Source organism: Hypomesus nipponensis, chromosome 28 (genome assembly GCF_054491055.1).
Source record: "Hypomesus nipponensis isolate SF chromosome 28, ASM5449105v1, whole genome shotgun sequence".
NCBI lineage: Eukaryota > Metazoa > Chordata > Actinopteri > Osmeriformes > Osmeridae > Hypomesus > Hypomesus nipponensis.
In genome coordinates this window covers 11,306,474-11,334,189 of record NC_140388.1, presented here as the reverse complement: position 1 = coordinate 11,334,189, position 27,716 = coordinate 11,306,474, and the positions used below count along the sequence as shown (strand labels likewise).

General features: G+C 48.7%; 2 protein-coding genes across 11 annotated transcripts in view; one reads left to right on the top strand and one right to left on the bottom strand.

Moving 5' to 3' along the window:
* The window catches only part of clip1a (CAP-GLY domain containing linker protein 1a), a 25,713-nt gene extending 4,714 nt beyond the window's left edge, over positions 1-20,999 (top strand). For 2 of the 7 annotated variants that reach the window (XM_084694418.1, XM_084694419.1), the window contains exons 3-26: positions 58-614; positions 1,664-1,788; positions 1,947-2,163; positions 4,404-4,601; positions 4,781-4,872; positions 4,983-5,043; positions 7,264-7,368; positions 8,625-9,527; positions 9,798-9,914; positions 10,074-10,131; positions 10,226-10,309; positions 10,400-10,556; positions 10,781-10,946; positions 11,158-11,373; positions 12,141-14,669; positions 15,363-15,500; positions 15,892-15,998; positions 16,681-16,801; positions 16,910-16,962; positions 17,651-17,768; positions 17,872-18,019; positions 18,491-18,540; positions 19,617-19,744; positions 19,915-20,999. In XM_084694418.1, the coding sequence (XP_084550544.1) occupies positions 58-614; positions 1,664-1,788; positions 1,947-2,163; positions 4,404-4,601; positions 4,781-4,872; positions 4,983-5,043; positions 7,264-7,368; positions 8,625-9,527; positions 9,798-9,914; positions 10,074-10,131; positions 10,226-10,309; positions 10,400-10,556; positions 10,781-10,946; positions 11,158-11,373; positions 12,141-14,669; positions 15,363-15,500; positions 15,892-15,998; positions 16,681-16,801; positions 16,910-16,962; positions 17,651-17,768; positions 17,872-18,019; positions 18,491-18,540; positions 19,617-19,744; positions 19,915-20,341 (6,875 nt within the window). In that variant the 3' untranslated portion in view covers positions 20,342-20,999. Of the gene's footprint in view, positions 1-57; positions 615-1,663; positions 1,789-1,946; positions 2,164-4,403; positions 4,602-4,780; positions 4,873-4,982; positions 5,044-7,263; positions 7,369-8,624; positions 9,528-9,797; positions 9,915-10,073; positions 10,132-10,225; positions 10,310-10,399; positions 10,557-10,780; positions 10,947-11,157; positions 11,374-12,140; positions 14,709-14,804; positions 15,342-15,362; positions 15,501-15,891; positions 15,999-16,084; positions 16,265-16,680; positions 16,802-16,909; positions 16,963-17,650; positions 17,769-17,871; positions 18,020-18,490; positions 18,541-19,093; positions 19,745-19,914 lie in introns of those variants that run through there. The other 5 variants (XR_014751003.1, XM_084694420.1, XM_084694423.1 and 2 more) reach the window with 5 other exon arrangements.
* On the bottom strand, positions 20,798-27,716 carry LOC146220018 (leucine-rich repeat-containing protein 43-like). 4 transcript variants are annotated; one of them, XM_084694427.1, is made up of 14 exons: positions 26,039-27,716; positions 25,897-25,939; positions 25,483-25,707; positions 25,006-25,251; positions 24,557-24,667; positions 24,161-24,300; positions 23,316-23,554; positions 22,884-23,053; positions 22,559-22,751; positions 22,326-22,465; positions 22,166-22,243; positions 21,692-21,919; positions 21,301-21,388; positions 20,798-21,214 (listed from the first exon to the last, which is right to left on the bottom strand). In XM_084694427.1, the coding sequence occupies exons 3-14, from the start codon at positions 25,567-25,569 to the stop codon at positions 21,048-21,050; spliced, it is 1,887 nt and encodes a 628-aa protein (XP_084550553.1). In that variant the 5' UTR covers positions 25,570-25,707; positions 25,897-25,939; positions 26,039-27,716; the 3' UTR covers positions 20,798-21,047. The 4 variants fall into 4 exon arrangements, with proteins under 4 accessions (XP_084550553.1, XP_084550554.1, XP_084550556.1 ...); XM_084694428.1 differs by having other exon boundaries at positions 20,798-21,211; XM_084694430.1 differs by having other exon boundaries at positions 22,616-22,751.

Here is a 27,716-nt window from a genome sequence, read left to right as displayed (position 1 = left end):
GACCCTTTTTTCCGTTGTTGATTCGTTCGAGTCACCACAACCTGTGTTTCATTGCAGCCGGACCCAAAGCACCAGCCGCCGACAAATCCTCTCCAGGTGCCGCCCCTGCCGAGACAGACAACGATGGGGAGAGCTTCCAGGTGGGAGAGCGGGTGTGGGTGAACGGCAACAAGCCCGGCGTGGTGCAGTTCCTCGGGGAGACCCAGTTCGCCCCGGGACAGTGGGCGGGCATCGTGCTGGACGAGCCAATCGGGAAGAACGACGGCTCGGTGGCCGGCGTGCGCTACTTCCAGTGCGAGGCCCTGAAGGGGATATTCACGCGGCCCTCCAAGCTGTCGCGCACCGAGGGCGAGGCCAACGGGACACAGACGGCGCCCCCGTCCCGCGCCTCCTCGCCGACCCCCTCCATGGCCAGCCAGGCCTCCCACACCCCTTCTACCAAGCCGGCCCAACCCTCGACGGCTGCCAAGAAGGCCGCGACGGCTGCATCTGCCTCGCCGGCAACGCCGACCTCCAACCTGGCGCGCGCCAACAGCGAGTCCGTCTCCAACCTCTCGGAGACCGGCTCGGTCAAAAAGAGCGAGCGAGAGCTGAAGATGGGAGACCGTGTTTTGGTAAGGCTACTCAGGGTTCTGTGGTCATGTGCCGGGAGAGTAAATCACGTTCCTGTCCCCTGTGGAGGGGCCCTGTCCCCTGTCAAGGGGCCGCGTCAGTAGGGGCCCTGTCCCCTGAGCTCCCCTCCAGGTCAGAGCCACACCCCCACCCCCCTTCGCCCTCGTGTGCCGACATCGCCGTAAATACAGGATGGTGTCAGAGTCACACGACTGACCCTTCCCTCCCACAGGGGTAATCTCTCAGGAATGTGTCTGTGCAACTCTACGTCCCCCCCACCCCCTCCCCTCCCTCCCGGAATCTCACTGACCAATGAGAACGGCAGCTCTAACCCTCCTCCAGTGAGTGAGGTCAGTGACTGTGTATAGGCCCTCAGTTCACAGCCAAGCACTCTCCTCACAAGTACCTTCCTTCCTGCATCGCTCTGAGGCCCTTGCTCTCTCTCGCTCTCTCTCGCTCTCTCTCGCTCTCTCCCGCTCTCTCTCTCTCTCACTCCCCCCCAGCCTTAGGCTGTGTAACACATTGTTCAGAGAGGAAGCGAACACACTGAAAAAACACACAATAACCACATTTGGTGCGGCTGACTAACTGCAATTGGTTTGCGACAAGAAAGATTATAGACCGGGCATTGCTGTAATTGCCAAAGCAGTATCGGCTTCCCCCCAGTCTTAAGGAGCAGGATTTGCTGACTCTTTGACCCTGTTTTGTGGTTTATCAATGATTAATAGATGCAGTTGTTTTTTTGGTTCCACTGTCTGATTTACATTTAGTCATTTAGCAGACGCTCTTATCAAGAGCGACTTACAGTAAGTCTGTACAGGGACATTACCCCCGAGGCGAGTAGGGTGAAGTGGACACAACGTAATTTTTGCACGGCCGGGAATTGAACTGGCAACCTTCAGATTAGTAGTCTAACCACTAACCACTCAGCCACCTGACTCCCTTGGAGTGGTCTGATAAGTACATCCTATTATATCACTAAAGCAGTCTCCTGACCCGCTCTGTGTATTCCCTGGCTGATGTAGGAACATGTTTGGCGTTTGCCCTGCAGGTTGGAGGCACCAAGGCTGGAGTGGTGCGTTTCCTAGGCGAGGCTGACTTTGCCAAGGGTGAGTGGTGTGGTGTGGAGCTGGACGAACCCCTGGGGAAGAACGATGGAGCCGTGGCAGGAACCAGGTATGTTTAATCATGGAAACTCTTTAATCATGGAAATGACTATCCCATCAACAGCACATCTCTCTGAGGAAATATTGTTTGTTTAACAGTTTCAATTCCTGTGTAATTTGTCTAATAACCTGTGTGTGTGTGTGTGTGTGTGTGTGTGTTTTCTGCAGATACTTTCAGTGTCAGCCCAGGTATGGCTTGTTCGCTCCGGTACACAAGGTCACTCGTATCGGCTTCCCGTCCACCACGCCGGCCAAGGCCAAGCCGGCGGTGCGGAAGGTGGTGACCACGCCCTCGGGCCTGAAGCGCAGCCCCAGCGCCTCTTCCATCAGCTCTGTCAGCTCTGTGGCCTCCTCAGTCAGCGGGAAGCCCAGCCGCACCGGCCTGGTGAGACACACACACACACACAGGCCTGGTGAGACACACACACACACAGGCCTGGTGAGACACACACACACACACACAGGCCTGGTGAGACACACACACACACACAGGCCTGGTGGGACACACACACACACACAGGCCTGGTGAGACACTCACTCACACACACACACACACACAGGCCTGGTGAGACACACACACACACACACAGGCCTGGTGAGACACACACACACACAGGCCTGGTGAGACACACACACACACACACAGGCCTGGTGAGACACACACACACACAGACCTGGTGAGACACACACACACACACAGGCCTGGTGAGACACACACACACACACAGGCCTGGTGGGACACACACACACACACAGGCCTGGTGAGACACGCACACACACAGGCCTGGTGGGACACACACACACACACACACACACACAGGCCTGGTGAGACACTCACACACACACACACAGGCCTGGTGAGACACACACACACACACACAGGCCTGGTGAGACACACACACACACAGGCCTGGTGAGACACACACACACACACACACACACAGGCCTGGTGAGACACACACACACACACACAGGCCTGGTGAGACACACACACACACACACAGGCCTGGTGAGACACACACACACACAGGCCTGGTGAGACACACACACACACACAGGCCTGGTGAGACACACACACACACACACACAGGCCTGGTGAGACACACACACACACAGGCCTGGTGAGACACACACACACACACAGGCCTGGTGAGACACACACACACACACAGGCCTGGTGGGAAACACACACACACACAGGCCTGGTGAGACACTCACACACACACACACACACAGGCCTGGTGAGACACACACACACACACACAGGCCTGGTGAGACACACACACACACAGGCCTGGTGAGACACACACACACAGGCCTGGTGAGACACGCACACACACACAGGCCTGGTGGGACACACACACACACAGGCCTGGTGAGACACACACACACACAGGCCTGGTGGGACACACACACACACAGGCCTGGTGGGACACACACACACACACAGGCCTGGTGAGACACACACACACAGGCCTGGTGAGACACACACACACACACAGGCCTGGTGAGACACACACACACACACAGGCCTGGTGGGACACACACACACACAGGCCTGGTGAGACACACACACACACAGGCCTGGTGGGACACACACACACACAGGCCTGGTGGGACACACACACACACACAGGCCTGGTGAGACACACACACACAGGCCTGGTGAGACACACACACACACAGGCCTGGTGAGACACACACACACAGGCCTGGTGAGACACGCACACACACACAGGCCTGGTGGGACACACACACACACAGGCCTGGTGAGACACACACACACACAGGCCTGGTGGGACACACACACACACAGGCCTGGTGGGACACACACACACACACAGGCCTGGTGAGACACACACACACAGGCCTGGTGAGACACACACACACACACAGGCCTGGTGAGACACACACACACACAGGCCTGGTGGGACACACACACACACAGGCCTGGTGGGACACACACACACACAGGCCTGGTGAGACACACACACACAGGCCTGGTGAGACACACACACACACACAGGCCTGGTGAGACACACACACACAGGCCTGGTGAGACACACACACACAGGCCTGGTGAGACACACACACACACACACAGGCCTGGTGAGACACACACACACACACAGGCCTGGTGAGACACACACACACACACAGGCCTGGTGAGACACACACACACACACAGGCCTGGTGAGACACACACACACACACACAGGCCTGGTGAGACACACACACACACACAGGCCTGGTGAGACACACACACACACACAGACCTGGTGAGACACACACACACAGGCCTGGTGAGACACACACACACACACACACAGGCCTGGTGAGACACACACACACAGGCCTGGTGAGACACACACACACAGACCTGGTGAGACACACACACACACAGGCCTGGTGAGACACACACACACACAGACCTGGTGAGACACACACACACACACAGGCCTGGTGAGACACACACACACACACAGGCCTGGTGAGACACGCACACACACACAGGCCTGGTGAGACACACACACACACACAGGCCTGGTGAGACACACACACACCCAATGTTTGTGTATTCAGTGGTGAGTGAGGGGTCTCTCATCCCCCCGCCTGCTCCCCCAGCTGACGGAGACGTCGTCCCGGTACAGCCGTAAGATCTCGGGCACCACGGCGCTGCAGGAGGCTCTGAAGGAGAAGCAGCAGCACATCGAGCAGCTGATGGGCGAGAGGGACCTGGAGCGAGCCGAGGTCGCCAAGGCAACCAGCCACGTGGGGGAGGTCCAGCAGGAGCTCACCCTGCTGAGGGACGACCAAGAGCAGGTCAGCGCGCGCACACACACACACACACCCTAATGTCAACGTGGACGTGACTTAAGATGTTACGTCCATGGACTTGTATTGCCATCTGTCATCTGAGCCCAGCTCTTCAGCAGGACTGAATGAATGTGTCTGTATTGTGAACGTATTCTCATGAATGCTTGTGCATGTGTCCATCAAAGATGGAGGCCAAGATGGACCACCTACGCGCTTTAGTGGAAGCGGCCGATAAAGACAAGGTGGAGTTGCTGAATCAGCTGGAGGAGGAGAAGAGGTGAGTGAGGCTGTAGATGGACAGGGCCGGTCCTGAGGGTGGAGCTGGCCTGGTTCTACAGATGCATATCTGCTACTGAACGCTAAAACAAGTCCAATGGTGTTCCACAGGAAGGTGGAAGACCTTCAGTTCCGTGTGGAGGAAGCTTGTATTACCAAAGGAGACCTGGAGGTAAGCACCTCTTCATTCACACCCAGACCCCGGCCACTCGCACTCCCAACCATACGAGAAACCGCAGGTAACATTTAACAAAGTAGTCTAGTTCGAATCATGTCCCTGAATGACTGGAATCAGATCCTTCCGGTGTGATAACGTTTCACCAGTAAAAGCAAACGCACTGCTGTTTTTTCTGATGAGACTGCAGACCACAGCCCTCTGTGGAATGAACTGTCTCAGTCTCAGCAACATCCTTGTTCTCAACCTTGATGATATTGCCTTCAAGTCTCCCTCTAATTAATAAATAAATCTCATCCGAGGTCGACATCCAGCTTCTCTGCATCCTTTTGATCGACATCCTGTCCTCTGGTTTCCTGTGATTTGCGAGGGCAGAGATGTGAGAGAGATGCAGAGATGTGATTGGCGGCTGGTGCTGCGCTATCAGACTGCCAAGGACTGGGTGTTCGCATCGCGTGTGTTAGCAGAATGCGCTAACAGCCCACAGTCCCACAAGGGACGGTTGTGGGGAGCAATCAATTCGAGTCTTTTTTAGCCACGTAAACCGAGACTCCCTAATGAAATCTAGTGGTGCTCCAAGGGCACCTTCCCCTCAGAGGGTGCTAAGATCTGAACTTGGCCAGTTCCTGATCATCTTATAATGTGAGAACATAAAATAAATGGAAAGAAAACGTATGATTTGAAGAGAGTCGCCGCTACACCCTGGATGTCACCACGCTCTTGATTTCCTGATCTTCGTTCCTAATCCACACAGAGGATTAACAGTCTGAGCGGTAGCACATCATTAACAACAAGCAGCTGATAGTTTTTACTTCAGTTATTGGTTGAACTAACGGTAGATCCGTCGAAAGGCTTTGTTTTACAGACTCGATTATAATGAAGGAAAACCAATGAGTTTTATGGGAAACTGCTGACCTTGCCTTCCTATCATCTCATTAGTGGTGAGGCAGAGAGTCTGGTCCCTGAGGAGAGACACTGTCTGATTGCAGGATTGATGTCATCTGTTCCACAGTGCCACTCCAAACAGGGGATCGTTCCGCTTCTCCTGAAGGCGTCCCGCTACAAACATTACATTTAGTTACGCAACAGGGTTAGACGTAATACCCCTTTATCTTCCTTTGATTGTTTACTAACCGTCTGTTGACGACTCACCGCAACATATCAATAACACGCCTGCTGCTTAAACAAACCAGACGTGCAAGGCCTTCCTGTTGGTTTCAGGCAGTTGACGGTGTACTAATGTTGTGCTGTGACCTTTCTAATCAGTGGCGTGATGTCAGTGCTTCTTTTTCTCCTCTTCCTCCTCTTCCTCTTGTCCTCCATGTTGGCCCCAGTGCTCAGCATGGAACCACTGACGATACTCCACAGCCCCACCCTAGGACTGTCCCAGGCTGTCCACACCCACAGTCCACCTATTACACCCTCAGTAACACTATGGAACAGTGGGCTCTGCATTTTTATGATATTCCAATAAAAGGAATATGACTCGTGGCGAAAAGGACAAACCTGGAATAGCTTCCGGTTCGTAAATGGCCCACGTTCTATTGTGCCACTGTTTAATTTTGATCCCCAGTTGTTTATAAATTATGTTTTTATATTATATTTACTTTTGGGTTAGTTTTTATATTTTGATTAGTGTTTTTTTGTGTCAACTCACCAACCCAACTCACCTTATCAAGAGAGAGAGAGAGAGAGCAGTGATCTTAGAATGTGTCTGGGGTGAAAAAATAACAACAACAAAAAAACCTACTTGTCATGGACTAAACTACATGGTTTGAAAATGACAGTAATGATAGTCTGCGCTGCTCTCTCTCCTGTGAAGTCCATCCGATTCCCTTACTTGCTCACTCAGTAGTTCACACAGACCTCTGTATTCCCACTCTGTCTTTTATATAACCCTTGTTGATCCACCAGGTTCACTCTGCATGTCTTTATTAAACGCAACCACACACCTGCATATCCATGAGCATAACGCACCTGTTACCCTGCTCCTTGTTCCCTGCCTCCATAACATCCGCCATACTCGGCTCTGCTTTAAGGGCCTGCGTTGGGGTACTCCCTCATCCCTCAACCCCCTCCTACCCACTCACTCATCTCCCCTCCACCTCCCCCTCTCCTCCCCCCCTCCACCTCCCTCCCCCTCCTCTCTGTCTGTGTTGGGCTGGCATGTGATGTGGGCACTGGTTGTTCTCTTCCTCTCCCCTTCTTTACTAACAGACGCAGACCAAACTGGAGCATGCCCACATAAAGGAGCTCGAACAGAGCCTGCTCTTTGAAAAGACCAAAGCTGAGAAACTGCAGAGGGAGTTAGAAGACACTAGGGTAATGGATCCTGCTGTATGCTTCGCTACGTCTGGACAGAGGGGGGGGGGGGGGCGGGGTTGGAGGAGGGGAGGGAGGGTGTTCATGTGTGGTATAGTCATAGGGGAGGGTTGTCGAGGAGTAATGGGGCGAGTTAGGGTCGTATTCTCCATCTTGCAACACAAGCTATATACAGCCCTCTAACTCTGTCACAACCATGGCTGTTGTCATACCAAAGAAAAGGTTTTATATTTCACTTATGAAGGGATCCCCGATTTGTTTTCGATCTCAGTTTCAGTCCTTTTTGAGTCAGGGTTAATAATGGGCTTTTATATTTCCCCTGACTCATGCTGTTTGCCTATGCCGATAGTCCTTACCTGGGGCCGTGAGAAGCCCAACAGCCAGACAGTTCCCTACCCTTCCTCACCCTTATACCCAGTTACCCTTTGCCCCCATACCCCCTGCCCCTATCAGCTCCTCGTGGTCCTGCCTGTGTGCAGTCCTGTGCCTCCTGTCTCCCCTGCTCCCCCTCCCAGGCAATGCTTTCCTGCTTATCTAAGGGGACCACTGCCAGTAAGCAGGGACTAGTTATTCAGATATGATCCAAAATGGCTGCCGCCTGAACAGTTTATTGACCCCTTATGTGATTTGGCGATTGGTTGCCATTCGAGACATACGTTTCATGTATCGCAAGAGCATTTTAAAGGCACAATCCAGTAGATACTGGGCATCTCTGGGCAGAACTTTTAAAACACATTTCTGTACCAAAGGAGTGTGTCAGGACTTTGTTTGATCCATCACTAGAGGGCAGCATAATCCAGCAAACACCACGCATCCTGTCATACCCCTTTCACACCAGGAACCAGGCTTTTAACCTGTTCAGTTACTTTACACTGATTCCGACACCTTCTTTGGGAACTTCTCGGCCATTATCACTTGCGTCTTGTTTGCTGGTAACTAACTGCAGAGTTATTTAAACAACCTGTGGTTCTTATCGGCATGGCGCTGGGTATCGGTCAAGGCACGAGGAGCGTCTAGACACGATCCCCCTCGCATGCACAGGTGTGTGAACACAGAGGCCCCCGTCCACACCAACGTCTCACCCGCGTCACCCGTGTTCAGCCAGCGCTGTGAAAAGGGTATTGCAGTGTTTCTGCTGCTACTGTACCCGTCAAGGTTTCTTTGGCGTAGGGCTTTTACAGCGCTTTTTATCATCTCAAGGTCGAAGCTAAACCCAAACATGGTTTGTTTTGAGCCGTAGTTCTGCCGTCCGACAGGTCGCCACGGTATCTGAGAAGTCCCGCATCATGGAGCTGCAGAGGGACCTGTCCCTGCGGACCAGGGAGGTGGCAGACCTGCGCCTGCGCGTAGAGGCCCAGCAGGGCCCCGACGGCCCCGCGCTCGCCCCCCTCCTGGAGGAGGTCAGCTCCCTGAGGGCCCAGCTGGCCGCTCAGGAGGCAGGGCAGCAGGCCCAGCTGGGGGCGCTGACGGAGAAGCTGGCGGCCGAGGAGAAGGCCCACCGGGAGGCCCTGACCCTGCTGCAGGCCGCATCCAGCCGGCTCTCCGGCGACAACGAGCAGCTGCGGCTTCGCCTGGGTCAGAACGAGAAGGAGAGCGCGGACGCCGCGGCGACGTGGCGCTCCAAGCTGGAGGCGGCCGTCGCTTCCCACCAGCAGGCCATGGAGGAGCTCAAGGAGTCGCTCTGCAAAGGGCAAGGCGACCAGACGGCGGAGCTGGTGGAGACCAAAAGCGCCCTGGAGAGGCTGAAGGTGGAGCACAGGCTGGCGGTGGAGGAGGCGGGCAGCAGGCGCGAGGCGGAGTCGGCGGCTCGCTCGCGTGAGACGGCCGAGCTGAAGGCCCGGCTCCTGGAGGTGACCGAGGAGAAGGAGAGGCTGGAGGATTGTGTCCGGTCCAGCGTGGACCGCGCCGAGGAGCAACACCTGGTGGAGATGGAGGATGTCCTGGGCAAGCTCCACACGGCTGAGCTGAAGGTAAAGGAGCTGGAGGATCTGGAGGCAAAGCTAGTCCAGCAGGCCCAGGATAAAGCTAGGGAGGCCCAGGTGCAAGTTGCATCCATGGAGGCCTTGCGCTCCCAGGAAGCTCAAGGTAACCATGAGCTCCAGAGTCTGGGGAACCAGCTGAAGGAGGCCCAGAACGAGGCCCGCTCGCAGGCCGGCAAGGTACAGCTCCTCATCCATTCTATCCCCTGTGGTCACTTTTTTGTTGTCATGTCACGTTTTTCATAGATCATTTTATCCCTAAGAAACCTGTGTTGCACCACTATCTGTTATACCTATCGCGGTTCATCCATTTCGCCCATTCCATCCATTTGTAATTCACGACATCCTCCGTATTTGTTTGGTTTTCATGGTTTGTTTCGTGTTGCTTGCCTCTTCCCTCCCTGCATGTGTTCCATGCCCATGGTACGACCGGCCCGGCCTGTGCTGTAGGTCAGTGAGTTGAGCTCTGAGTTGGAGGGCAGACAGAGGGAGCTAGTCTCCTTGCAGCAGAGTCTCACCTCTGTTCAGCAGGAAAAGAGCTCCCTGGAGAAGGAGCTTTGTACCCTGGTGAGTACTGGGGCCTCTGGTGGGAGGGGGGACACTGGGTGGGGATACTGGGTTAAGGATAAGAAGGGTCTCGCATGGATGTTGTGATTTAGGTTTCAAGATCCCGGGTACTGTCTTCAGTGTGCTCAGCGATATTGAATCTGTGTTCTGTCTCCGCAGAAACAAAAGTTGGAAGAGAGCACAGACAATCAAACTAAATCCGCACAAACTATGCAAGGTAAACCGATTCACTAAGTACTCATCAGCTGGACAACACTGATGTAGAAGAAAGTGTTAAATTGACTGTTGAATTCTTTTTTTCTTTCTTCCAGATTTGATTGAGAAACTCGGCAAAAAGGAGGAGCAGTGCACAGCAATCTCCACAGAATCTGAGGGTTTTAAGAGTCAGATCGCAAGTAAAGAAATAAAACTTTAATTTTTTTGCAGTGTAAAAATGTAGTTATACAGCCGAAACACCCTGCTGAGGTCGATGTTTCTTCCCTCAGGTCTGGAGAGGAAGCTGAAGAGCGGGGATGAGAAGTTGGACCAGCTAACTAAGGATAAGGCCAAACTAGAAAGTAACATCTCCGAAATGATGACGTCATCAGGGGACAGTTCAGCTCAGCTCACCAAAATGAACGAGGACCTCACCCAGAAGGAGAGGTATCCGTCTAGACACCCCACCTTGCACACGTACTTAACGGGGTATTGTTAAGGCATTGATAGTCGGTTCCCAACAAAACTTATTTCATTAGTCATTGTTCAAGTGAGTCATCTAATGCTAAGCAGGTCTATACTATTTGACAGTGTTTTTTTAGTTAGTTCAGCTCAGCCGCTCAGTTTCCCCCGCAGTTAACCAGTAAGTCCTCCGTCCCATGTCTTCCCAGGAGACTTGAGGACCTACAGACCCAGTTGGCCGAGGCGAAGGAAGGAGCAGCACATTGTGAGGAACAGCACAAGCAGGAACTGGCTCGCAAGGAGCAGGAGCTGAAGGACGCCAGAGGAGATCACCAGGGTCAGCTGAGCAGCCTGCAAGAGAAGATTGTTCACCTGGTGGGTAAAGGTTGAAGATGACGAGCTTGTTGGAAGTTTGTTTGTGCGTGCACGCAACAAAAAGACTTGGAACCGTCCTTCCACGATAAAGTAGCATTTTATGAGACCTGTAACCTTAATTATTGCCCTTTTCGATGTTCTCTCTGTTGGAAGATCTGCAAATTCACCCCCTCCAGATCTGAGTGTCTCTCGTCTCTCTCTCTCCCCTCAGGAGAAGAGCGTGCATCAAGGCGAAGCTCTAGCTAAGCAGCTGAAAGCCTCGCAGGAGAAGGCCCTGTCTGAGGCGTCAGCGACACATGCCCAGGAGCTCCAGGTTCTGCAGGGTCAGGCAGACAAGGTGACCCAGGAGCTGAAGTCCGCCACGGACAAAACCCTGGAGCTGGAGAAGCTGGTGTCGGAGCTACTGCCTTACAAGGAGAAGGCTCAGGTGAGCATCTGCCGGATTAACGGATTCGGTTCTACTAACGTTTGGCCTTGTGAAACCATCTTGGTCTTAGAGGTTTTAACTGCTTCGTGGATAGCGTCTGGCCTCAAGGACACTTGATGTGATGTTGTTGCGAATACGAGTTGAGCAAAATGCTTTTGCAGGACAGTGGATCGACCTTCGACCAGAATCAAGTCAGAACAGAGAAGCGAATGATGAAGGATAACATAATTTTTCTTTTTACATGAAGGTCTTAGTATCTATGTTCAAAAACTGGTAAATATCTGGAGGTTACTATTGTGATATCTGACCATACCACAACATATGCTACATTGGTTGCAATAAGACCCAATTTTTTGTTGAGAAATAACTAATTTCAGTCCATTCCACGTAACAATTTAACCTGTGACGATCTTACATTCACGAACTTCACTTGAGTATGTTCCACGTTTCATTTTGGGCTACATTGAATGCAGGGGTACAGTGCTGTTCCACATGTTAAAAACTAATCGTGCTTACCTTTCAAAAATAAGTTATTGTAAGTACTGTCATTAGCACTTGATTTGTGTACCCCTGTTATCATTGTGTTGAAGGTCAGTTTGAAGGGGTCTCTGTCTATTCCAGTGTGTATGCTTGCGCCAGCTTACCTTTCCAGTTGCATATTGTTACTTTTGTTCATTTGCTTGACTCACTTTTGTTTATATTCACTTTACTTTACCCTGTATATACCCCTCCCCCCCCTTTTTTTCTTTCAATTTCTATTCCCTCAGTGTCTTACTGCTGAGCTTGGCTCCTCCAAGCAGGAAGTTGAACGATTGTCCAAAGACCTGGAAAAGCAGAGACTAGCCCTGGAGCACAAGTGTAAGGAAAGCGAGGAGTTTAAGTCTCAGAAAGCTTGTCTTGAGAATCAGCTCTTAGACGTAAACGCCAATCTAACCGCTTCTGAGACTAGCCACAAGGAGCTCTCCACCAAGAAGGAGGATCTGGTAAAGCAGAAAGACAAGCTCACAAAAGAACTCGAGGATCTTTCCTCCGCCAACCGGCAACTGAAGGAAGCGAGCGTTTCGTTGTCCGACGAGTTGGAGAAACTCCGGAGCGTCTGCCGGGAGGCACAGGCTGAAAGTAAAGCTCTGAAGCAGGCCGAGAGAGAGAGCCAAGCCCACATCGAGGAGCTTCAAAGGACGAACAAGGAGAAGGAAGAAGTCGGTCTGGCGCACCAGCAGCAGATCGAGCAGCTTGAGGAGAAGAGGAAGCAGCTCACGAAGGAGTATGATGACACGTGCAAAGAGAGGAACAGGCTCCAGGACGAGCTCGCTCAAACCAGTCAGAAGTTGACGTCTGAAAGGGACAGCCTCGTGTTGGAGCGGGACGCAGCCAGAAACGCCAAAAAGACGCTCGATTCCAAGAATGCAGAGTTGCAAGCGAAGATTCAGTCGGTGAGCTTGGAGAAGGAAGACCTTTGCGCAAAGAACGCGCTGATGCTCGCTCAAATGGAAACGTTGACCAAAGACAAAGAGGAGACGTCCTCTCGAATGAATGCCGTCGTTTCTGAAAAAGAGGCGCTTCGGGTATCGAATGCAGAGCTCCAGAATCAGCTTCACGTTTTCAAGAAGGACCTCGAGAATCATGTCCGGGATAACGACGAGCTTCGGGCTTCCAGAGAGAGCCTGGCGAAAATGCTTGAGGAGTTCAAGACGAGCAGCGAGGTTACAGACTCCGAGAGGCTCCACCTACTACAGGAAAAAGAGGCCCTGCTGGCCAATCAGAGAAAAGTCTGTTCCGAGAAGGAGGAGCTTCTCAAGGATGGAGAAGAGCTGAGGGAGAAGCTACGATTGGCTGTAGAGGAACTGGCGACCTCCAAAGAAAAGGTCGAAGAGGCGTTGTCGTCGTCTGTGCAGGAGAAGCAAGCCCTTAACCTCCAGAATGCAGAGACCGAGAAGGCTCTACATTCTGTTAGGAAAGAGAAGATGGTTGTGGAGTCCACGCTTGAACAACAAAGAACAGAAAACCAGCGGTTGCTTCACGAGAAGGAAGAGATTGAAGAGAAGTACACCAAGGAAGTTTCTGAAAAAGCGGCTCTAGCCGCCGAGAGAGACAAACTGGCCAGCGACATGCGTAACATTAAGGATCAGTTGGACGGCTCCTCCAAGGCCAACGCAGATCTCACACAAGCCAAATCCAACCTCGCCGCGACGCTGGAGGAAGTCAAACGCAAGAGGGAGGAGCTTGAGGCAGAGAGGACATCTTTGAAGAAGGAGAAGTCTGATTTAGAAGCTCAGATGTCCAATTACTGCTCTGAAAAGGAAGTGCTGGAGCAGGAGAAATCTCAGATGCAGGAGAAAGTGCAGGATCTTACTCAACAAAACCAGCGTTTGGTGCATGAGAAAAAAGAGTTAGGAGAGAAGCACACTGAAGAGGTGTCAGAAAAAGCAGCTTTAGCCGACGAGAGAGACAAATTACTCAGCGACATGCGTAACATGAAGGATCAGTTAAATAGCTCCTCCAAGGGCAACGTAGAACTTACATTAGCCAAAGCCAACCTTGCCGCGACGCTGGAGGAAGTCAAACAAAAGATGGAAGTCATTGAAGCTGAGGTGACGTCCTTGAAACGCGAAAAGTCTGATTTGCAAGCTCATTCCCAAAAGCTTTGCTCCGAAAAGGAGAGCGTTGAAAAGGAGTTGGCGCAAATGAAAACTAAATATCAAGACCTCACGGAGCAATCTCTCAGTAAAGATAAAACCGTAGACGAGAAATCAGCCGACCTTAAGAAGGCTCATCAGGAAGAAAGAAAAGCTTTGACTGGAGAAATTGACGCCTTAAAAGAACAACTCGGGCAAAAAGACCAGGAAAAGGTCGACTTGACAAAAGAGAGAGAACAGTTAATGACCAAACTGGAAGAGATCAAGAGAGAAGCATCCACCTTGGTCCAGGAGAAAAAGGACCTCTTAGCAGCTCAGGGCAAACTAGAGCAGGACGTTTCAGCTCTCCGTAGCAGCCAAGAGAGTGGCGATGGGGAGCGCAGAAGGCTTCTTGAAGAGGTGGAGAAGCTGGAGGCCGCCCAGGCGGGGCTTGAAGCGAGCTGTCAGGCCCTTCGCACTGAGAAGGGTCTGATGGAGGCCCAGTGCAAGACTGCAGAGCAGGAGGCATCGTCTGCCGTCAAGGCAAGAGAAGAGGCCTCTGCTAGCCTAGCAGAGTTGAGACGCCAGCTGGATGGTTTGCACAAGGAGGGAGATGACAGCGCCCAGAAAACAAGCCAGCTTGAAGCCCAACTCAAAAATGCTCTTTCCAAGCAGCTTGAGGTATCCTACTGCAAAAAAAATCCAAAACTAACCTTCACGGTAGAATCCTTATCCGCCCTCTCACTTGCATGCTCTTAATTTCTTTTACGTTTCTAACATTCATCCTCCCATCACTAACTGCTGCTCTGCTTCTAGTTCCCTGCAAAGAGATGCTTGTCAGTTTCCTGTGGACTAAGAACGCGGTGAAGATTGGGGGATTAGGGACAAAAATGCTGTAAACCTTGACTCAAGTTTGTCAAGCATGGATAGATGCATCAATGAGTATCCGTTCTCATTCCACGGGCTGTAATTCATCTAGTTTTTTTTTGTTACAAATTTAGATTCACTGTTTAGGTGCTTCCAACAGTTTGTTGACTGGTAATTAGTTGCAGAAAGAGATATGGGCTGTGCAGTCAAGCTTCTGAATTAAAACTGTAATTTAGAACACACTGTAGTAATGGTCTGAAACTAGAATATGCTAAAATATATGGAATATATCTGGAATGATTTGCATGACTGCAATGCAAAGCATGCAATTTAATTCTGCACGAAATTCCCACCAAATCTTTTTCGAGAATCGTAAATTGGGTTTAGATGAGATTTAAACCAGAAGATCTGCACAATTCATGAGTATTTCACCTCAGCCAATCCAAGTAGTATCCTTGGAACTCGAGTATTAGTAACTTATTTCCAAGCTCAACCTTTCCTCTCCAGGCTGAACAGGCCACTGGGCAGACAGCAGAGACTCTGGAGCTGCTGGCTCAGGAGAAGAACCGACTCCAGCAGGAGAAGAGCCAGGCCCAGACCCAGGCGGAAGAGTTCAAGAGTGCCAAGAAGGAGATGCAGACTCAGGTGAGACGAGGGTTTCTTCCTCCTCAGGTGGGGAGAGGGAGGAGCCTCTCACCTCCTCAGGTGGGGAGAGGGAGGAGTCTCTGACCTCCTCAGGTGGGAAGAGGGAGGAGTCTCTCACCTCCTCAGATGGGGAGAGGGAGGAGTCTCTCACCTCCTCAGGTGGGGAGAGGGAGGAGTCTCTAACCTCCTCAGGTGGGGAGAGGGGGGAGTCTCTAACCTCCTCAGATGGGGAGAGGGAGGAGTCTCTGTGAATGTGTAGTATAAAGGGGGGATTTGAGTAAGTAAGGAATCTGAGTAAGTATTTGAGTAATAAGAAGTTAAAAACGAAAACCCTGTAAGCATGTATACGCACAAATAAAACACAATTTTTTTTCTTTGTGTGATGGTTCAGGTGGAGACCTTGAAGAAGCAAAATGCTAAATACCAAGACGAGCTCAAGCTGTCCAAGGAGAAACTCATATCAGACAACCAGCGGATCAGCAGCTTGTGCCAGGAAATGTAAGTACCCACTCCTCTGTTTGTTTGTGTGTGTTAAAGTCAGTGTTTTGTGACGTTGTTTCAGATGCATCATATTCACACGACAGGTCCTGGCTGAGCCGTCATATCAGGCGACGTGGAGGGTTAGGACAGGGACAGAGCTATGGCAGTACCCAACCAAGAACCTAACGGATCAGCTCAGTGCATTCTGCCGACAGGGCTTTTGGATATGAACTCTTCACTTTTAAATTAAACTTTAAAAAAATATATATCTATTATGAATGTGACGTTTGCAGCCCCTGTTTTCATTTAATTTTACATCTTGACTTATCCACAGGACTTTCTTGAGGCTTGTTTGCACATGATAATCTGACATGAGAACTGCAGTAAGACAGCGATCAACACAGTTTAATCTATCCCACACCACTCAAACTTGTTCACAGTTTTACTTATCATGTACCTTGAACAAAGCATCTAACAAAATGATAAACAGGGTTATAATCACAGAACTTATTTATCTCCAACCTTGTAAAAATACGCATCAAATGAACACAAGAATGATTGCGGGGTCAATCTGGTCGTTCCTCGCCAGACTACCAGCCAACAAAACATCTTTCCGACTCCAGTGCATGGCGTCAACAGATAAACGTCCTCAGTCACGCACATCACACATCTCTCTGGGTTTGTCTGTGTGTTTTCAAAGTGAGAATTTGAAGCAGGCGGCGTTGGAGAAGTCCCAGTGCCTGGAGGCCCTGCAGGAGGAGAAGAGCAAGCTGTCCCAGCAGCTGGGCAGTAGCCGGGAGGCCGGCAGTGGACAGAAGAAGGTACAGCACAAGGCACAGCAGGACTGCCTCTGAAGAACGCCACGAGACCACTGTTCAAACTGCCTGGCGCGGATTTGAATCCAAACCGTTTTTTTTTTTCCGTTTCAGTTGGAGGCAGACAATTCCAAGCTCAAGAATCAGCTGCAGGGGCTGAAACAGAGGTGAGAAGCTAAGGGGAATCGATGCTCGGCCGATATTTCAAACTCTTATTTTTTTTTTTTTATAATTGACACAATCTGTGATTGGGGTTTGTAGAGCCTACTTACTCAACTGTCGTCAGCATGCCCTGTAAGGTTTTCTCCTTGGTACGTTCTAATGGAGTCTTCTCTTGTCTCTGTCTCACAAAGCTCGCCCAATAATGTCTTCAGGTATTCAATGGCTTTTAATGTTGTAATGCACATCATATGGTTCTTAACTCATCATTTGATCCTTGTAACACAATGGCTTTTTGATTGATATAATTTCATTACAATCTTATTTTTTTGTCACAAGGTAAAAAAAAAAACAGTTCCCAGAAAACTTTGCTTTTTCTGATCACTCGCATGGCAACATTGCCATTTTCATCTTCTACTTTAACCTATGTGGCATCTTAATGCTTTGACCCAAAAGTGATGATGATGATAAAAACTTAAATTCATTTTTTAATCCATCAAACTTTTTACATCATTCTGTTAATCAAAAAAAACGTTCAATGTTTCTGTTTGCCAAAACAAAAAACTTGGAGATTATTATTAGTTAGCAGTGGTACTACTGAGATACATTCTTGGAATATGAAATCCATGCTCCTCTTGTCCTCTCCTGGATTCTTTGGAGCTTAAATAAAATGTGTGTGTGCGTGTGTCATGACAGTGAAAATGCCTTGAAGAAAGAACTGGATAAAGAGAAGGCCACCTTCCAGCAGGCCTTTACTAAAAGCAGTGCCTTGATCTCCCAGAAGGACAAGGAGCTGGAGAACCTAAAGACCGAGGTGAGAACAAGGAGTGGGGTTTTACAATTTAACCTTTTTTGAATTTTTTTTATTATTATTTTTCTTAACACATACAACATGTTCTCTCTTCCCTTGTGTGCAGCTCATCACCTTGCGAGGCGAGAGCACCACAGCCAAGACCCTGCAGGCCACCGTCCAGTCTCTGGAGAAGGACAAGGTTTGCCTGCAGGAGCGCATCCACAACCTGGAGAGGAGCCAGTCAGGGGCCCAGGACACCGGCAGGTCCTCAGGTACCACTCCCAGGTCATGTCTGCAGGGAGTTAGTCCTCAGGTACCACCCCCAGGTCATGTCTGTAGGGAGTTAGTCCTCAGGTACCACCCCCAGGTCATGTCTGTAGGGAGTTAGTCCTCAGGTTCCACTCCCAGGTCATGTCTGCAGGGAGTTAGTCCTCAGGTACCACCCCCAGGTCATGTCTGTAGGGAGTTAGTCCTCAGGTACCACCCCCAGGTCATGTCTGTAGGGAGTTAGTCCTCAGGTACCACCCCCAGGTCATGTCTGTAGGGAGTTAGTCCTCAGGTACCACCCCCAGGTCATGTCTGTAGGGAGTTAGTCCTCAGGTACCACCCCTAGGTCATGTTTGTAAGGAGTTAGTCCTCAGGTACCGCCCCCAGGTCATGTCTGTAGGGGGTCTTCCCCTGGTGCTGGAGGACTGAACTGGTTTGATTTCAGAGATTGTTTACTTAAACAGTATTTGTTTCAGGTGATGCTGCTGTGGACCAGCAGAAGGATGAGGAGATTGCGGACGCCCAGGTATTCAAAAATACTAAAATATCTATTCAGACCGTGCAGAAATGTCTGAAATGGGATAGTATTGAACTGGGGTTTGTTGTGTATAGATTTATTTATTGACGTTTGCCGTTGTGCATAAAGTTATGTTTCCTGTGCTTTAGCTTGTACTACTCCAGTTATAGATGTCTGTACCTGCCAAGAATTCATTGGACTCGCTGTAGAACCTCAGACAAACGGCTCAATCAAATCATGAATCATTTGGCCTCCAATGTTACTCAATTGCATTATTAGTATTATTATTAATGTTACACAGTCTGTTCATTTCATTGGCTGTCCCGATACTGGTTTGTCTGGGTGATCTCAGGGTTCCATCTCTGTATTGCATGCTGATGTTCTGCCCTTGTGCTAATCAAATGCCGATGATGACTTGAGTTGGTTCTCTGGCATTAGGTTGTTCTTTCTAATATTATTGTTTTGTCTCCTCCCTCTCTCTCCTCCTCCTCCTCCTCTTCTTCCTCACCTCCCTCCTCCTCTACCCCTGTCCCTGATGTTGGCAATGCTACCCCACAATCAGGCAGCGGTTTGTTACTGTTTACATCGGCTTTATTTGTGCATATCTGTTAAGCTGTCTGTTACCCCTGTACTTCCTCATGTTGTTTGGTAGAGTTTGTGAGAGTCCTTGTTAGCGGTGGTTAAGGTGGGAACCACTTTCTCTGGTGGGTGGGGGGGGCGGGGTGAAGGGACATACATGCACAAATCCTCTCCTCTAACAGACTTCTAGGGATCAGTTTCACATCCATTTACTCACTGGCAAGGTTGACCCTTTCACGGCTGATTTTAGGACTCACTGGTAGAGGTTTAAAAGGCGTTTGTTGTCCTCAAAATGTTTATTGTACTCAGTCTCACTGGGGATATTTTGGTTCAAAACACAACATTCTAGAATTGTCGTTGCACGTTGGTCAGGGCTGTCGTTTCTGTGTTGTCTGTCCTTCTCACGGGAGCATGGAGAATACTAACAGCCTGTGATCTAGCACAGTCATTTTAGGGACCATTGCCTCACGACAGTACTGGTAATATAACGTAATTCTCTCGAGCAGATTGAGTTCCTGAACTCTGTCATCGTGGACTTAAAGAAGAAGAACGAGGAGCTCAAGAGCAAACTGGAGAAGATGGTCGAAGCAGCCCTGAACGGGAACAACGCCAGCGAGCTGGACAACCACGACGGGTAATGAGCACACGTTGAACTAAAGACAAAGTCCCAGCCTGCTTGTCCGTCTTTTGTTTTGTAACTGCTTGGAAGGTGGAAGAAGTGAACTGGGTCATCGCTTTGCCTCCCGCTTACATCCTAGATGTTTTTTTTCCACTTCCTGTCGTCACCTTCCTCTCTTGTCGCAGTTCCCACGACGACGGCCCCGCCAAGAAGAAGCTCCCCCTCGGCTGTTCTGCGACATCTGCGACTGCTTCGATCTCCACGACACCGAGGACTGCCCCACCCAGATGCAGATGCCCGACTCCCCGCCTCACACCACCTACCACGGCAGCAAGGGCGACGAGAGGCCCTACTGCGACATCTGCGAGGCGTTCGGTCACTGGACGGACTCCTGCAACGACGACCAGACCTTCTGAAGCCTTCTGGCGCACGCCATCTTTCACACAATCTCTCCTTTTGCACATTTCTCAAACGTTGAGGTGCTCGTGGGGTTCTTTGCTACACTGTACGTGTGTCTGTGTGTGTGTGTCTTTCTTGCCCAAGCCCTTAAGCCAGGGCTGTCCGGCGCTGTTCCAGGACGATCTGTCGTGTGGTTCCACTGTTACCCTCTAAATTATTTGCAATATCTAGCTGGTTAATAAGCTGAATTAGGGGGGAAGGGAAAACCTACAAGCGAGTGGCTCTTCAAAAACAGGTTTGGAAAGTTTTGCCTATTGCCCTGAAAGGAGTCTGTTGACTTGAATATCATCTAACACACTATGTTTATAAGGGCGAGAATTTATACAGATTGCTAATAATAATTAAAAAAAGATTTTCTTCTGGGCTTGTAAAATACTTTTGTAAAAGAAATCCATGGTTCGTGATGCTTTCATGAGTTTGTGCAAAGGATGGGTTATCATAGTTTATTTTTTTACGCTTCGAAAAAATACTTAATACTTTTTAAACGGTTGCCTTGTCAGTCAGTGTGATAACTGTGTGGTGGAAACTAAGAGCATGAAGGACTCTGCTGGCCTCTGATTGGAGCAGTGGATCCCAGAACCAGGTTAGACTGAGAGCAAGGCATTGTGGGTCAACAGGATGGGAATCAAAGAAGAGGCTGCTAGACGAACCTAAAGCACTGCACACACTTTATTCCTCAAATCCTCGGTTCCTTATCAAAAGCCTTTTCCAGAAACTTGGTTTAAATGGTCATTTTTAAGAAGATACAACGCTTATCGGTTTTGAATGTTGAATACTGTGTCTAAAAACAATAAATGAAATTTATGAGTAATTTGAAAGACTGTTTATTTGCCCCTGTACCTTTTTAGTTTTTCTGGTTTCAGCCTGTGAGGACTAGGTTGTGTAGTGGCTGGTGGGCGTCCGAAGCACACAGCCATTTCTTTAGCTGCACCGTAAACTCCACAGACATCGGCTCAGGCTGGTTGGAAACGGCGTCTTCTGTGTGCACGTCCATCTCGCTTTCCTTACGTCCTTTCCCCTTACCTACTGAACGGCAGTTATGATGGTTTAACCACTCGCTTCACGTGCTACCGACACTACCGTGAGTTGTTGGGTTACACGTGACCTCTGACCTTTAGGGGCTGCAGCGGATTTCTGGTCTCCGGCCTTTCCTTTCTTCTCCTCTTTCTTCTTCTCGTCTTTGGTTTTCTTACTGAACTCCTGGTGAGAAACGTACAGCACTGCATCACGTTCTGCTGCTGCGGGCTGTAGATACTAAATCTTCCAAGTTTCAAGTTAATTTGCTCAATTGTAAACTACAAGTACAGCTATATTGGAATTATAAATCCTGGCTCCTCTCAATAGTTTTCTAGTGGTCTGTACTGATCCCATGAATAAAATAAACCCTAATCCCATGCCAGCTCAACATTCTTAGTAAGAGTACATAAAGATGGACTACCTGATCCTAGATGTAACTACAACGTGTTACGTTTTGAGGGGTGCACCGCAGGAGCGCAGATCTACCTTCTCTCTTGAAGCCGCGGTCCTCACCCCGTGTTCTGTTTGCTGCACCCCCAGGTCACACAGGACCGTGACCCTGTGACCCCCCATGGAGAGTTCCTGGAGGGGCACGTGGACCGAGCCCAGAGCCCTCCTGATCGGAGCGTCTGGGATCAGGTCCGCCGTCGACTCCTTCTTCTTCTTGTCTTTCGATTTTGGCCCGGAGCCGGTTTTGCTTACGGGGCCTGAACACTGAGAAAGAAACAAAAACAGACCGTTTCTCTTTTTTGTTCGAAAATATATTTTCATTTATAGAAAAAAGGTTTGAAACTTTTTGGCACTAATATTTTTCAACCGTTAGATAAAAGAAAAATATTTTATTAGAAAATATTGATTGTTACCTTTAAAAAGTCTCTATAAATATCTCTGTATTTAGATATTTACATCATATATTTTGACTGAAATATACAAGAGTAACGCATGATTGAGTAATCTCACATCTTTGCCCCCTTTCTTATCTGGGTTGGGTTTGGGTCCTGGGATAAGGTTTGGGTCTGGGGCAGGCCAAGATAGGACCTGGAAGAAATACAATAAACCCAGACTTCCTGTTAGTCTTTCCGCTTCTCTCTCCACACAGCAGCTCTGGTTCAGCTCTAACCTTCTCCTCCTCGACAGTCAGAGACAGGCCTCTGAGGAGGAAGCTCTTCAGCAGACCCAGGTCGGCAACACCGTGGACGTCAGTGTGGCAGAAGTCCATGGTCTCTGCCCACACCAGCTTTGGTGTGCTGTGTTTTACCACTGATGGAAAATAAACAAACATGGAGTAGAGTTAGAAAGGTGAAAATGGAAACATACACAAACAAATACAAACAAAGTTACACAAACACTCACAAAATAATAGAAAACGTGAATCGTTAATCAGGGAGACACCGATTAGAAGTGGATTACCACTGTGGGAACGACTGTGAGGACTCCCCTCACTTCCTGTGGTGCTGAAGACATGGTCTGGCTTGGGGGCGTCTGGTCTCTCCTCTGCAGAGCCTGGTGCTGCGTCCGCCAGCGAGACACCCTCCTCGCTCACCTGCTGCCCCACACCGCAAACGCCACACAACCACCCGCCACAATCACATCGCCTCAAGGACAAGTCCTGCTGAGAATGTCACCGTTGAGGAGGACCACGTGTTTGTGCGTAAATAAATAAACGTGGAAGGGTTACCTGGACGTCAGCAGTGGAGGGCTGTCGGTTGAGAAACTCGTAGTTGACAGAGTAGGTGTAAGTGACGACAGGGAACTCGGGCGCGTTGTCACACTGACCCATCAGGGGATCAGGAACACCCCTCATTTGACCCACAGTTACCGTGACAACCGCCTGGTCCAATATCATGTCTGCAAACAGAGCAAGGCCACGACCAGGACATGTTCTTACTCCAGAACAGCTACCTCAGCAAAACGTCACCAGGCAAAAAGCAACGGTAATCTTTATCAAATATGCAGGTGGCGCTACTAGCTGCTGTGCGTTTAAATGTTCAAAAGTCAAGTGGTAGAAGTAGGTGTTATCATGTTCGAACATATCTTCAAAAGTCCAGTGGTGTATTGGACGATAGTGAACTGGCTCTGTCTGTTCCTTGCCAGTCTGATGACCTCTGACCTCTCATGTTTGCCAGGCCTCGGAAGCGATGACGATCGTCAGGCGTGACCCTGGCAGTGTCCAGGTACAGCAGCCGGGGAAGGCTGTCCAAGGTGAACCCTGGGAAGGAGGGGGTCAGGGTGAGGGGGTTTCCCTGCAGGATCAGGGTCCTCAGGCAGGGCAGGGTGGCCAGGGCCTCCACCATCATGCGATGTCCCTGGAAGTCAGACCAGCTAAGGTCCAGAGAGACCAGTTGTGGCCTGAGGCAGGGCGGAAAAAAGATGGGGCGGGGGGGGGGGGGTATGGGGGAGAGGAGATGGGGGGGGGGGTATGGGGGAGAGGAGATGGGGGGGTGTGGACAGAAAGTCGAGGCTGAGCACCACACTGACGCGAAACAGAGTCATTCTAGACATTGAGTTTGTTGCAATGGAGGACGTTCCTTCATCAACCGTCTGTTGGTTTTTAGGACTTGTTTTGTACTTATTATTATATGCACAGGCCCGTCCCTGTTTGGTTTTTAGCCCGGAGAAAAGTTGGATACAAACAAAAACCTTTCATCGTGCAGATTACTACTACTGTGACACACCAGGTTAAACTGCGCGAGAGAGCCAAAGGTGCATCTCTCCCCCTGCTCGTCCCACATAACAGTTACATTTAGTCATTTAGCAGACGCTCTTATCCAGAGTACAGGGGCATTCTCCCCGAGGCAAGTAGGGTGAAGTGCCTTGCCCAAAGACACGTCATTTCACACGGCTGGGAATCAAACCGGCAACCTTCTGATTAACAACCCCGACTCCCTAACTACTCAGCCATCTGACCCCAACGGAATGTGCTTCGCTTCCCCAGCCTGTGACAGGAGCACTGACCAGAACGCCCCCGTGAGGAGCTGGACGTCTGCGGGGGAGCCCAGCCGGTTGGCACCCAGACCCAGGTGCTGCAAGCTGGGCCGCGGATGGCAGCTTAGCCCCTTCAGGTCAGACACCTGGTTGGAATAAAGCTCCAAAACCTACCACACAAACACACAATGCCGTCAAGGAAAACAAGGGAAAGACTAAAATGTTTTGGCTGGTACGTGACAATGATATTGGAACACAATGGAGGTGATTTTGATCGGAATTTTACTTGGAAACTTTCCAAATCACAGACTGAGGTTTTTGGTCGATGCTGTTAAGAGTCAGTGATTCCACTAGATAAGCTTCTGAGTACCGCAAGTATAGCTCCCCCTCTGGTGTAAGCGGTGTGTCTGACTCAGAGTGACTCACTCTGAGGGCGGAGGGAAGACGGCCGCTGTGCAGATCAGAGATTCTGTTGGCACTCAGCACCAACTCTCTCAAACTGGAGAACCGTAAAAGGTCTTCGTCGACCACGGACACCTAGTCCACACACACAAAGTTGTATAAAAAAACAAAAAGTGTCTGTATTGTTACAAATAGAATATATACATTAACAACAAACCATACTATACATAATTAGATTGGAATCATTCTATTTCTGTGCGATTGACTGTTCAATCGCGGTCAATTGCGATTCACTGTTCCCGCACTCTGACCACTGAAATACTTTTTTCTTTTTTTTTTTTACTCCTTGATCATCTGCTGTACTTTCTAGAATACACTATTTGAATGTCAATTTGGATGAAAAAATCCACTGAGTCAATGAAATGTCATGTAACCCCAGTGCTGGCCGATCCAGGCCTACTAGTTTTACTCACACCTTTGTCCACGATCCTCAGGGCGATGAAGTGTCTGTGGACAGTGTCATCAGGACGACCTTCAGGCATTCCCACACACAGCTCCCTCAGGGTGGACACCTGGGGGCTCCAGGATCCATCCTGTCGCCATGGAGACACGGGACAGTTCAGGAGGTCCTTAAGGCTATCCTTCTCCTCCTTCTCGGCGCCGTCTCTCTCTTCGTCCTCTTCCGCATATCCCCAGTTCTTATTACCGGTGGATTTAGTCTGAACACAAGATGCAGCTTACGTTCAAAAAGGGACATCTTGACAGTTTGAATTCCATTTACTTAACTATAAGTGCCAATGACTGAATGAATAACTTGTAATGGTAAAGCGAGCTTGCTGGAAAAGTCTATGGATTGATGGCAGCATTCTCCATCAGATGGACTAGTGGTAGTTTTGTTACATTATACATATAAATACGTGTTATACATGTACAATAGTTTGTGAACTCACCCAGGTACCACGCCCACATGGAAAGTCTTTCAGACAGAGGCTGCGAATCTGTTTGTCCAACACGGACGACAGTGTCACAGTGGCCATGGACAGGATCAAGGCTGAAGGAACTCAACGGGCCTAACTGGCTCGTCTGTTCCGTGGCTTGTTTACAATCGAGGGGTTGTTTGATGTTGCTTGGCAACCGTTGGTAGACCCACTGGTCTACATTACACGACTACAGAGCTTCAATAAAACATAAGGGAATTATTACTACGTTATTTATTCAATGTCAACTTTACGACTATTTAAATAATCAAATAAAGTCAATAAAATAATGTCGTGATTTCTTTGCTTCTTAAAAAAAATATAAGCAACAAATGTTGTTTATCAATGTTTCTAGATGTGTTATACTGTTGAAATAGTTACACTCACAATCTCATCGAGTAAAACTGACCGGAACATACATTAAGTCTCACTGAGAAATGTACAATTCAGTCTCATTAGCATATGGTCATCAGGTTTCCCCAACTGAATGATGTGTCCGTGTGTTTTGTGAAGGAACCCCATGACTCACCCTGGTCAGTCCACTAAGCAGGGGAAAACACTAATCATTTAATGAATAATTTCTTTATTTTTGTAATGACAATTGTGACAAATTCTAATGAAAAATGAAAAACCGTGGCAATGTTATTATGTCACCTTCACATTGTGACCTCATCCGATTCATAGCTCATGCAAACATCTCTTGTAGTCAGAAAAATTGGTTATAAACAAAAGTTTATGTGGAATTTTGTTTCGATTTGCTGTATTCAACAAAATCAACATCTTCTTTGTAGAAATAATTCTGTATTTATGTTGTTTTTATGTTATTGTCTAAAGTACAAAAACCCAAATACAGTTCACCTTACTATCATAATTACATTATTCTGTCAACAGTGGCTCTCATAACTTCTGTTAATCAAACCCCTGACATCTTGATAATGACACAATCAAATTAAAATGTATTTACATCCCTTTTTCCAAGCAATATCACAGAGGGCTTTACATTCGCCCATAGAAAAAAAAAAAAAAAAACTGCCCCTTAACCAACCTACACCCTCAAATAAAACAAGGAAAAAGAGAAAAAATTGAAGAAAACTTGGAAAGGTGAAATTCAGTGAGGGATGTAAATGTACTATTTTAAGCGTTCATCTCTTGAAATGACAGCTTACTTTCCAGTCAACTAGATTTCATCATCCATAAGACGCATTTAGGAAATTTACTGATGATTATCTTACTGGCTTCATAAATATGCACCAAAGAGAGTTTGAGATTAGAACGCATCAAGCTGATCGGTTGAATCTTTTGAAATGAAGCTCATCGGTAAGCATAGGAGAACTCTGTGAAATAATGATACTGTAAGATTTATTTTGACAACACTGTGCGTGATCTGTAAGACAAAAATGCCTAAGTGTGTCTTTATCCAGATCTTTTACATTTCAACACGTCTTTTTTATGTGTATATTTTGCCAGATAATATATAAAAGCCTTTTTTGTTTTACATTTGTTCGATACATTAATTTGATAATGATCTTGTGTGCTCCCACAGCAATGATTATGCTACCCTTGTTCATCATACAAGTTAAAGGTGCTCCGCTTGAAACACCAACTCTTACCCTGATTGAACGTATTAACAAAACACTAAAAGACTTTGTAAGTAAAACATTTTTTATCATTATTTGTGTCAGCTCAGGGTAAACAAAATATGGTTCAACAGGAGATAATTGACCCTTTTTTCTGTCCTCTCCCTTCCCTCTAGATGGACTTAGAGGAGGGGGCTCCTCCTTTGATCCATGACGTCAACGACCTGGTGACGCTTCAACCTGGTCAAAACGAAACGTGCACCTGTCATCACCTTTCCACTTTCAGCTGTTACATGACAAAAGTGTTAGAGCTGGAGAGCCTAGACGGCATGTTGCCAGATGACTTCAAGGAAATAAATCAAGATATTAGAGACATGATCGAAAGGGAGGAATTAGGATGCCGCAACAACCAAACATGCCATCTTCCATTTCATGACAACCCTGCTGAAGCATTAATGTTTATTCAAAATCTCCTCCAGCGCTTTGTCAAATGTCTGGAAAAAATATTTTAAATGTACTAGACAGCTTTATTTATTTTCAGTCCATTTTAATTTAAGTATTTATAAAACTGATTTATGTATCTATTTATTGGTGAAATATTCTATTTTTAATTATTTATAAACATTTGTG

Coding starts and splice junctions, on each gene's coding strand:
- LOC146220018 (XM_084694427.1), bottom strand. CDS start 25,569: ATGGCCACTGTGACACTGTCGTCCGTGTTGGACAAACAGATTCGCAGC. Junction 24,668..25,005: donor TGAGGATCGTGGACAAAGGT/GTGAGTAAAACT, acceptor TGTGTGGACTAG/GTGTCCGTGGTCGACGAAGA. Junction 23,054..23,315: donor AGGCCTGGCAAACATGAGAG/GTCAGAGGTCAT, acceptor CTCTGTTTGCAG/ACATGATATTGGACCAGGCG.